At 39.5% G+C, this 10,360-nt stretch overlaps 3 protein-coding genes across 10 annotated transcripts in view; 2 read left to right on the forward strand and 1 right to left on the reverse strand.

Annotated features, from left to right (window-relative positions):
- The window catches only part of LOC111249676 (palmitoyltransferase ZDHHC6-like), a 12,978-nt gene extending 11,799 nt beyond the window's left edge, over positions 1-1,179 (reverse strand). The window contains exon 1 of one of the 2 annotated variants that reach the window (XR_015326461.1): positions 662-1,179. Coding sequence is in view for 1 of the 2 variants with exons in the window: in XM_022803870.2 (XP_022659605.1) it covers positions 662-943 (282 nt within the window). In the remaining variant the exon portion in view is untranslated. The remainder of the gene's footprint in view (positions 1-661) is intronic. The other variant, XM_022803870.2, reaches the window with a different exon arrangement.
- A 76-nt stretch (positions 1,180-1,255) lies between these two features.
- Positions 1,256-2,738, forward strand: LOC111249677 (sentrin-specific protease 8-like). The gene is made up of 2 exons (XM_022803873.2): positions 1,256-2,275; positions 2,569-2,738. The coding sequence occupies exons 1-2, from the start codon at positions 1,718-1,720 to the stop codon at positions 2,662-2,664; spliced, it is 654 nt and encodes a 217-aa protein (XP_022659608.1). The 5' UTR covers positions 1,256-1,717; the 3' UTR covers positions 2,665-2,738.
- A 2,503-nt stretch (positions 2,739-5,241) lies between these two features.
- On the forward strand, positions 5,242-10,354 carry LOC111250151 (uncharacterized). Of its 7 annotated transcripts, none has more exons than XM_022804931.2 (8): positions 5,242-5,353; positions 6,378-6,734; positions 7,119-7,452; positions 7,823-7,946; positions 8,087-8,438; positions 8,716-8,866; positions 9,201-9,399; positions 9,562-10,354. In XM_022804931.2, exons 2-8 carry the CDS (start codon positions 6,450-6,452, stop codon positions 9,902-9,904), a joined length of 1,788 nt encoding a protein of 595 aa, XP_022660666.1. In that variant the 5' UTR covers positions 5,242-5,353; positions 6,378-6,449; the 3' UTR covers positions 9,905-10,354. The 7 variants fall into 7 exon arrangements, with proteins under 7 accessions (XP_022660666.1, XP_086843658.1, XP_022660662.1 ...); XM_086987532.1 differs by having other exon boundaries at positions 5,254-5,340; XM_022804927.2 differs by having other exon boundaries at positions 5,289-5,850.
- The last annotated feature ends 6 nt before the right edge of the window (positions 10,355-10,360 follow it).

The raw sequence follows: 10,360 nt of genomic DNA on the forward strand, positions 1-10,360 counted from the left end.
TATATATATACTATAAATCCACATACTCTTAGAAGAATACAACGAAAAAAAAAACAATAATATCCTTAATTTAGTTCGCGTCTGCGTTGAAGGTAATAATTTGCATGTTATGCATGAACCATACATACGGAAGTTTGGTAATGCAAAAATGCGTTTTGGACTAATAGCATTTTTTTAATGGTTAACGAGGGGACTAACAAATGCTCGTTTATATGTAGTGCATTAAATAAGAACGCCTACTGGACGAAGCTAACTTTTTGTTGACCGAAAAACAAAATACGAGGAAACGATATTCTCTGTAAGTTATATCCTCAGTAATCTGTGCAAACCATGAAATTGTCTTTAAAAATTCGTAGTGAATATTTAATTCAGAGTTTTTTTTTCAAATTTATTCAGTGGCAATTCAAAGCAAATATTCTAGGTAACCGAAGGGTGAATAATGATTTTTCATCAGATTATGAACGGTCTCCCCCTTATCAATATATAGCACATTCATATGCTCTGTTTCCTATCCCACTTTATTTATTTTGATAACATATCTGTTTTATCAAATAATTGGGAGGACATATTTATATATAGTCGAGTTTACCTCCATGTTCTCCGCAAGAGAACGTACCACATTTTAGAGACCCCCGCCCCCTTGAGAACCTTTGTTACTTACCGGCTTCCATCCCTTAGGCACGAACCCGCCGCCGGTACCAACTGAGCAAAGGAAATTATACAGAATAAGCCCGACAGCTATCATATACATGACATGATTGACGGTGCCCCCAATAGATTCATATGGAGGAAACCACCACGACGTGAGGTAGATACACGTAAAAAAAACAAACTTGATAATCCCCAAAGCCACCAGTGGCCCCCAATGAAATAGGCGCCGACCCAGTGTAGTCACGTTACCACTGTCAACTTTATTCTTTTCTCCCGGCAGAGGTGCACTCATTTTTGTATCCCCTGGTCACGATTGAATCTCAGACAAACAAGAACGCTCAGCACCCGTTTGCCACATTTATATGTTCATCCGGTAGTGGGGTATCAATCAATAAAGCGCGGGTAAATATCACATCACATCACCGGTCATAGAATCGAAGCGTGTCGCTGGTTGAAGTTGATACCACGACATTGACGCGGTTTGTTCTCAGTGTTGTGTTTTAAGTTGTTCATGTAACCGCCTAGATGACAGATCACACAGATGCCTCCGTCGATTATGCTAACTGGCGGAGCGTTCGGTTGCTAGCTGAAGGCACGGAACTTACTCGCCAGAGTATACTTGGAATTCGCCTGACAGAGGAACAGAGAGAGCAGGATGATAGAATATTTAGAGTATAACAAGTTCTCGTTAAAATCAAGAAAAATCGAGTTTAGAAAGATCGTGCTTACTATGTACTGAGCCAAATCACTTCCGGCAGGAAAGCTCCTATTAAAGTAAAACGTAAAGTTATGCGAAATTGTACGACAGCAAAGCATCAAACGGCGCGCAATTGTGTTTGTCTCTTAGGAAAAACTTAGCATCTACTTTTTGAGGATCTACTTACAACGAACGATGAACCGAGAAAGATATGTTTCGTACCTGTTGACACAGACACTATCTTGGCACTGAGTGGCTCAGGTTCCTAAGAAAGCGGCGTTGTGCGTTAAGGGTGTGGAAATAATCACCGAGAAATCGTTACTCAAGTTTCATACCATTAATCCTTCAACAATCATACGATTGGCTACAATGTCTTCGGAAGGCCCAGCAGTTCTTTCGTTTCAAGATACGCTTCTACGTGAATCTGACGTTGCAACACTTAGCAAGGGCGGCTGGCTTAACGACAATGTCATATCATTTTATCTGCAGTACCTTGAAACTAAAACATACAACGACCTTAATGAGGTTGCTCTGCTTGCAGCTGAAGTTGTTCAGTTGATCAAGAGCCTGACTACCGCAGACATTGAACGCATGTTCAGCCATCTCAAATCGAAAAAGCTTATTGTGCTACCGATTAACGATTGTAGTATTTCTAGCACAGGCGGCACGCATTGGTCGCTGCTTATATACCACAGAGGAGCGTTCTTTCATTTGGATTCATCCTCGTCACGAAACTCAGAAGACTCTTATCTCGTCGGTGGACTACTCTCCAGAGCACTTTTTGGCAAAAAGCTGCCAATAACGGAACTTCGCTGCGCATCGCAGCGGAACTCTAATGACTGTGGTCTGTACGTGTTAGAGTTTGCTGAAATTGCGTGTGATCTGTTTGCAAAGGGTGTTCCCCTAATTGAGAAGGCCTTCCTTCAGGTTGGACTGAGCTGTGAATGCTCATTTTCGCTTGTCAAGCATTTTAATTACCAATATACTTTAGTGAAAGTCAAAACAGCTGCTTGGTAACGCATTGTTTTGTTTTGTAATTGATAGTTGATTTAAGATACTAAACTAGCTTGTCATGCCAACAATGTCAGTACAACGGGTACCATATAGCATTCTAACTTTATCCAGATGAGTTTAAAAGACATACGTTTTAAGAATTTGAACTACTTGAATAAACTTACTACTAAAAATGTTTAATTCGTACGTAATTTAATTCGTTGCAGGTAAGCGCCGATGCTATCGCCTATAAAAGGCACTCGATATCAAAACTTATTGCCAAATTGAGCAAAGAGGCAAAGCGGGAACAAGGACCGCAATGATAATAGCAATGTGAAATTTAATGTGTGTACTTAATAAATAGTTTTTATGAACCTATCAGCCTATTTGAAGGATATCTGTGTTTGTTTTTAATATAGCTTCATTGCTAAACAATGCTGTTGAATGTAGTCACATGTTTTCAAGATTAGAGATACAATGCCTCCAAGCAACATAAAGGTCCTCATAGGGAGCTAACTGAAGGCCTCAGATGGCAAGTAAGGTCAGTGAACAGTTAGTCTGCAGCGTTGAGCTGCTAATTCTTGTGCTTCGGCTCGCTGAAACACATTTCGTACGTACATTCAATGAAGAACACGTATCCCCGTCAAGTATTTTTAAAATCAAAAATTTGCTTCGTGTAGCTATCTTCCCTGTACTGAGTAATTACGGCGTCATAAATGTTTTCGAAAAATTACCAGGCAGTCACCCGAAATCAACATATTCATTCCATTCAAATTAGATTTAAATTGCATGGACCTTGTAGTACTTTTTTAACCTTTGATAGGTCATTTTAACATCTCTAATTTAACACATCGAACTCAAAAGTTAGTTAAGCGGCGCGTTATACCTACTGGTATGTTCGTGATGTTACTATAAGTGATTTGGATAGCAAGTCAACTGTTGTGATGGTTACTATATGTCAAACATTTGGATTCTCAACAGGTGGGTTCAAACAGTCAGCTTATTTAATGCAATGGCTGACTCCTTTTGTCAGTCCGCAACAAAACCACTAAAATCGATAAAAGCCAAGAACTACAAACTGATCGGAGGGAGTTATGATTCTGGATTAGAATGTGTGGATTTTTTCGTCGTTCGGGCGTCGTCGTACGTTGGATTTCTGACAGCGAAGTTACTCGGTTCTCTTTTTCTTACGGAATGCTATCAGAGGGCAATCGTTACATATTTATTGATGGGTTTCGACACAGCATATTATCGTACATTCTTTTCTCAGATTTGGTCCGGTGAGACTTGTTTGAAAGATTTACGTCGAAAGGAACACATTTCATGTATGTAAAACAAAAAAAATACCACTATGTAAACAACTAACAACTGCGTATGCAAAAAACAATTCAAACATATTTTGAGTATACGAGAAACCTCGAATACACAATTATGTATGTGTGAGTCTTTGCACCTTGTTACTAGAAAGTTACGCAGCCAAACTCGACCACGAGCTTAGAGAAACGTTTTACTTAAAATACTGATTTAATCTGGAACCTACGCTTACTCTACTGACCTAAGTCTATCTTTGTATCTAGTCAAATTCATCAATAGTCAACCTGAAGTTAATGTGACGATACCGGATCGCTTCAGGAAGTACCGTGTACATAGTATTTCGCCAGAGCAAAGAGTGCGTCACGCAGATCATGTCGGAGTTTACCGCATACGGAGTTGGTCCCAAGGGAACGTTGGAGATTGCGGCTAAGATCTTTTCATGGAAGCAATGGCAGTGCGAGGTTTGTGTCAAAGAAAATCGTTAGAACGAATCAAGGGCTCCGCCAAAGTCACCCTCGCATCATCGCCTGATTCAATTACGTTAGCAAGCATCGGTTACAAGCCCATTGACTAAACTTACCAATATGATTTGTACGCGTATCGTTATTCACGTGCGACTAGAACAACTGTGATGATTTGAGCGCGATTTATCGTTCAAAGGGGCTACTTAAAAAGCTTATTGTCTTCCAAGCGCACAATAGGGAAAGACGTATGACAGTCCTAATCGCATCCATGTTTAACAGCAATAACTTTGTATTCAGATATAAGTGTTTTCAATAATTGTCAAAACTGTAATTTAAAATGATGACCTTAAGATCAACAGGTTCATTATAACCCATCGTTTTAGATCATTTATTGTATAAAATATACGAATGCCACGCAATAAATTCCGGACTACCTATTTTGATTTATCCATATGTTATAGCGATATGATTAAGGCATCATTTGAGAAATAATCACTATTTATTACGAACGGTCTGTCTTAGTTTAAGAATTAATAGTGAGAAGTACTTGAAAAACATGTATTTTTTAAATACTATTTTATAGTAAGAAAAACATGTACTGTCCATATTACATATGAATGCATATGTAATATACGAGCTCTGTTGTACATAGTCCCTGTTCTAACAGTTTGGTATGACAACAGATCTGGTAGATCTAATAGATGAGACTATTGAGCATCCAGTTATTTTTAATTTCATAAAACAGCTCCATGGTCGCGTGCAGCTTATACATTTATTGTGCCATCATGTTTAGGGGCACTAAAGGTATGAGTAGCAGACAATATGTAAGGTGGTATTTCGTCTCCTGTTAACACTTTTCTTATAAACACGTTCCCTTTTCAAGCCTCATGTCGCTAACATTCTCGATTAATAGAAAATTGAGGCTGTCTAAAATCGCTGACAAAGAATGGAGCTTAATAAAAAGTACTCTTTCTCACGTCAAATAAGCGACCTGCAATTTATTTTTCATTTACAAAAATAAATTGCAGGCCATCTTTATCAAATAAAAATTGTAATAACTGGTTGTTATGCTATTTAGGATCGCTCCAGATGTTTTGTGGCAAATCGCCTATGCGCGAATGTGAAGTCCAGTCAAGATCATCAGCATCATTCAAATAGATCTTTTGAATTCGACTCGCCATAGGTCTGAGGCTTGCGCTGTGGCAAAGTGCGTGCTGTGGAGTACGTGCCTGCAGTATGTTCCATGCGTAGTGAAGTGTTACGTACAGCTCCGAACTTATATTATGCATTCTGGAAGTTAATCACATATGTAGTGCTCCATAGGCAAATACGGTGTAATGATTAACAAAAGTCTCGTATGCGCAGCAAAATCAGATCCGAACCCTAAAGAAAGAGACGGAGCGCTCTGATTTCTGCATTTCCCTTCTCGGGCATGTTTGTGTAATTACTTACGGGCAGCTGTTCCAACCTGTCATACGTCATTCCCTATGATGATATTTGTGAACGTGTATCTGCAACAAATTTCTGCTTTAACCAAAGATATTTATAAATGAAATACTTTTTCTAAAAATCTCTAAAAACAGGCGAACGTATATTACTTTTAGTGATGGTGTACTACTAACCGGGAGGCACATCACATCTCAAAAAAAGTTGAGCTAACGACTTCATAAAAATCGGCTTTCAAGATACCTGCTGCGAAAATAACGAACCGGAAAACACACTTAGTTTGGAGTAGCTATAATTTACTTTTTGTTCATACAATGCACCATGTTCATCAGTCGAATGCGAAATAATAACCACAAATAGTTATTTTTTTCGTTCTTAGAAAAAAATGTATGCTACGCAAATTAGTAGTTTGCGTTAACTCATCTTAGTGCAATATTTTCCTTTATGAGCCAATATTGAGTTAAAACGTAGCACGTAATCGAAACTGTAACCCGTGTTTGTTTGTTAAGCGTAGGAGTTCGTATTCATTAGTTTAGTTCCTTTGTTTTTTTTCGTCCACCTTCTAGTCTACTTCAACTTAATCAGATAATCTTAAAATATCCCGTTTTGCGGAAACAGTTAGGTAATACCTGTGCATTTATTCATACGTGGTCAAAATAAAAAATTCGAATCAACAATGCAAGGATGGTACGGGTATCTGAACAAAGTACATCGAAAGGGATGTAGCAAAAAACTATCTATTGAAAAAATAAGTAGTGAGTATTCATGATGATGGCAGTATTGCTCAACTCAACACTATCTGTGAATTTCAGGCACAACAAGTTGAAGATCCGCCAAGATAGCTTACAGAATATGCTTGTGTGTATCTGCTTATCGGTCCATACATGGCGCTTGCGGCAGGCAAGTCAACAGCATGTGGCATTGAGGTTGAGCTGGCCTCGTCGGCACTAGCTAATCGCGATTCAAAAGCGTTTGCTGCGGTCCTCCAACAAGCAGCTTCCCCAGCTTATATCGTTAACTCATTAACATCATCTGGTCAAACAGTACTGGGCCTCGCAGTCTCATCAGGAGATGTTTTCCTTGTGCGACTCTGTTTAGAAATTCCCAATGGAGAAAATGTTGACAATCAACCCCGTACTGCTCGAAGTTTACCTAGTTCACCCGCCACGGTATGTAACCTACCCTGTTACAATCTTTAATAAGCTCTACCCTATAAGAAGCGTTTACTTGTTTTTTATGCTTGCCTACCATTGACCGCAAAATAAGTTGAAATAAAAATCAGACAAAAGAATCACTTGCATGCAATACATTTTACCTGAAGTATAATAGCGTTAATACAACGGCAGGCAAGCAACGATTCAAAAGCAGTGGTTTATCGAGTGGAATATTGAACGAAAGAACAGCGTAATAATGACTCCTTAGTGCTTCATACAAAGGGCAGAGTTTATAGAAAAAATCCCAATGTATTTTACAAGCATACGTCATATGCTTTTCACATATGAAATATGTGTAACCTATTGACTTTAATTATCGCCTTCGTTCATGCCATGCAGCATCGTCGTATTAATGGGAAAAGACTACACAGCACTGGAAGGGTCCCATCTAGTGCATCTGCTTCCGAAGCTTGCGGATCAGCAGGGGTTCGGCAGGTCGATCCTCCGGCTCGTCATCTAACCGTTGCATCATCGTCGTTTTTACTACGTTCACCACGAGGGCTCGACCAGTTTTGTTCGCAACTCGATACGTCATCATGTTACTCAGCATCAGTTGAAGGTCGCTCGCGGCTCCGAGTTGATGTCAATCGACATGACTTCTTCGACCGTGCTCCTCTACATTACGCTGCCCAACTGGAACGCCTAGACATCCTTAAGCTACTTATTGACAATGGTAGTGGATAGATTACGAACTTTGTTGAGCATTGTTACAATGCTATTTTGCGCTTCTGGCAACCAAACGTTACTCTCCATACCACTCTCTGTTCGTGCACGATTCATGAATACCCTAGAAGTATAATATCCAAGCATCTAGTTAGTTGAGGCTTTCAGTTTTCCATATTTAATCCAGTGCTTCCAGAAAGAATATCCAAATAAAAGAACCTTAAACGTAGTGCATTGTGCTTAAATGACGATTTATCACTGTTTATGGTTTTATTTAAGGAGTCACGAACATCATTTTTAAGATAGCCTGAAGACGACCCATATTCAGAAATATATATAAGAAAAGAATCTTTAGATGATCGAACTTAAATTTGTTCCAGGCGCGTTTGTAAATTCTTCAGACGCCGTTGGATTGAGCCCACTACATATAAGTGTGTTCCGTGGTCGACTGGAGAACGTCAAGTTTTTGATTAAAAGTGGTGCTAGACTGAATGCAAAATCGGTGTAAGTGCCAATCATATTCTGCTTCTTTGTAATATATTTATATTTCATAGTCGGCTTCGTGAAAGACAACTTTTCTTTGTAAAATAGTCAGCTCAATTCTTGGTATGTTTCTTGCATACTAATTGATTTTTGTTTTACAGTGAGAAGCAAACTCCTTTACACATGGCTGCTTCGTACGGCTATGTCGAAATATGTGCCGCTCTTTTGGGCGCTGGCGCTGCTATGGATGCGCTGGACAGTTCGGAGCGCACACCTCTCATGTTGGCCATGCAACAGAATAAAAATGACTCGAAGCGACTTGAAACGATTCGGTTGTTAATCTGCCACGGGGCGAACGTCAACGCAAAAGAAATTCATGGCGAAAGCCCGCTGGTAGCCGCGGTTTGGGCGAACGACGTCGAACTCGTTGCACTACTACTTGAAGCAGGGGCTCGTATCAGTCCTTCTGACGGCCTTTTACAAACTGCCATATTGCATCACAACCCGACCTTGGTAAATACCTGCCGTCGTACAATAACACTGAAGTAAAGGCAAAAGCAGAAAGTGGAAATGGGCTAATATTTGGATTCTTGTGTGGATATGTTGATCATATTTACACAATGAGTGCTTGTGGTGATTATCGTAATTTTTTTTGTATCTGTCCTACTTTCAACAATGTTGCTATACTCATCGAAGTGCTGTACGCATTATGTGAGAGGGCCTTGTACGAGTTGCCTTAACAATTTTATTTTTTGCGTTTGTCTACGGTACATTACGTATCACTTTCCAGGTGAAGGCTCTCCTACCATACATACCCTTACCTCTTGCACGTAATTTTGTGGGGGATACTCCTCAATTGATTGCAGTAAGAGAAAAACAATTGGACATCTTTCGTAGCCTAGTTCTTCATGGCGCGGATCTCACATCAAGAAACATCGTCGGTAAGCCAGTAATAGCAGTATAATAATCAGTTGTATAATTAAACCTCGTGTTTCTTTGCGTGTGCTTCATGCAAACGTTACCGTTAAACTAGATGAAGTGTAGAAACAATATAAACCTGTAGTAGATTAAATCTGAGAAGCAAAGGTTATTTATTGGAAAAGTAGGCGTTATCAAGTAAGCTGGCGCTCGCCGGTTAAGTTTCATGACACCAGTTACATAATGAAGCAACCCCGATATCCTAGAACCACCCCATAGCACAGAAATGATTAGCAATCATCATTGCCAATGTACTTCACGATTTGTAATAAGTTTCAATCTTCACTTCTCCTTCAGGCGAAACCCTGTTGCACTGTTTGGTGCGGAGTTTGACGGAGCCATTCGATCTGGCGTTATTCCGTAGATTTCTTCGTCTTCTTGCGGAGTTGAACTTCAGCGCTCTTAACACTGAAACTTACGTTCAGGGAGAGACACCTCTCTTCTGTGCTGTCATTACCGGAAAACTTAAATTCGCCATGCTTCTTGTTGCATTCGGGTTTGTATTGGCTCCTTTTAATTAATGTTATCCCGGACATATCCTTTCTCTTTAGAACACTCTTGAACTCTTTTTTTTTGTTTTATAAGGCCTGGGTATCTTTTTCTTCTTGTTCTAAATAACTTTGTTTATATTTTTTATATTTATTTTTGCGTTTTGTAGGTGTAACCCGAACGCTGGACATGCATTCGCGTGCAAAAACATTGACGTACTCCGTGTGGCTCGCAAAAAAGGGAGCCTTGATCTTGTTCATCTACTCGTTGATGCGGGTTATGATCTGGGACCTGGCCTTGAACCACCTCCCCCACCTGTACCTCCGGAACTTTCGCCCATTGAAGATTTTCTCTCTCATGCCTCCAAAAATGTTTTACCACTTAAAAAACTTGCGAGACTTTCATTGAGGAAGCAAATTAAATGGCCCCTACAGAAGAGTCTGGCACAGCTCCCACTTCCGCAAGCATTAAGAAAATATCTGGTGTTTGCAGAACACATTGATCTCTACTAGACGAGGAAAATTGAAAACTCCATCTCTGAGGAAATTTTGGCGGTGTGACGTGTTAGAGCGCGTACGATTTCAATTGTTTCCAGTTGTATACGGTGACACTTCGGCATCGTATATCTGGCTTCCGGCTTTTCATCCGAGAGATTTTCTCTCAACATTTACAAGCGACCATTCGTTCATATTTCTTTTTACAATGCATAAATAATACTTCTATTGAGTAAAAGATGCGATGCAGGTTTGCGTTGCGTGAATCATAAATATCGTCTCTGTTAAACAAGTAAAAATCATAGTCACATCTAATTGTTTTAGGTGATGAACAAAAAAATACCGTTCCGGTTAAGGGCAGTGATACAGTCAGCGTAGTGTTTGTAGAATGTAATGACAAATATTGTGATCCTGTTTTGAATCACTTTGATAACTATTAAAAACATTCAGACATCTATTAATCGTAAAATAATA

Source organism: Varroa destructor, unplaced genomic scaffold (assembly GCF_002443255.2).
Source record: "Varroa destructor unplaced genomic scaffold, Vdes_3.0 BEIS01000004.1, whole genome shotgun sequence".
Taxonomy (NCBI): domain Eukaryota; kingdom Metazoa; phylum Arthropoda; class Arachnida; order Mesostigmata; family Varroidae; genus Varroa; species Varroa destructor.

Coding starts and splice junctions, on each gene's coding strand:
- LOC111249677 (XM_022803873.2), top strand. CDS start 1,718: ATGTCTTCGGAAGGCCCAGCAGTTCTTTCGTTTCAAGATACGCTTCTA. Junction 2,276..2,568: donor TTGAGAAGGCCTTCCTTCAG/GTTGGACTGAGC, acceptor AATTCGTTGCAG/GTAAGCGCCGATGCTATCGC.
- LOC111250151 (XM_022804931.2), top strand. CDS start 6,450: ATGGCGCTTGCGGCAGGCAAGTCAACAGCATGTGGCATTGAGGTTGAG. Junction 8,867..9,200: donor CACATCAAGAAACATCGTCG/GTAAGCCAGTAA, acceptor CTTCTCCTTCAG/GCGAAACCCTGTTGCACTGT. Junction 9,400..9,561: donor ATGCTTCTTGTTGCATTCGG/GTTTGTATTGGC, acceptor TGCGTTTTGTAG/GTGTAACCCGAACGCTGGAC.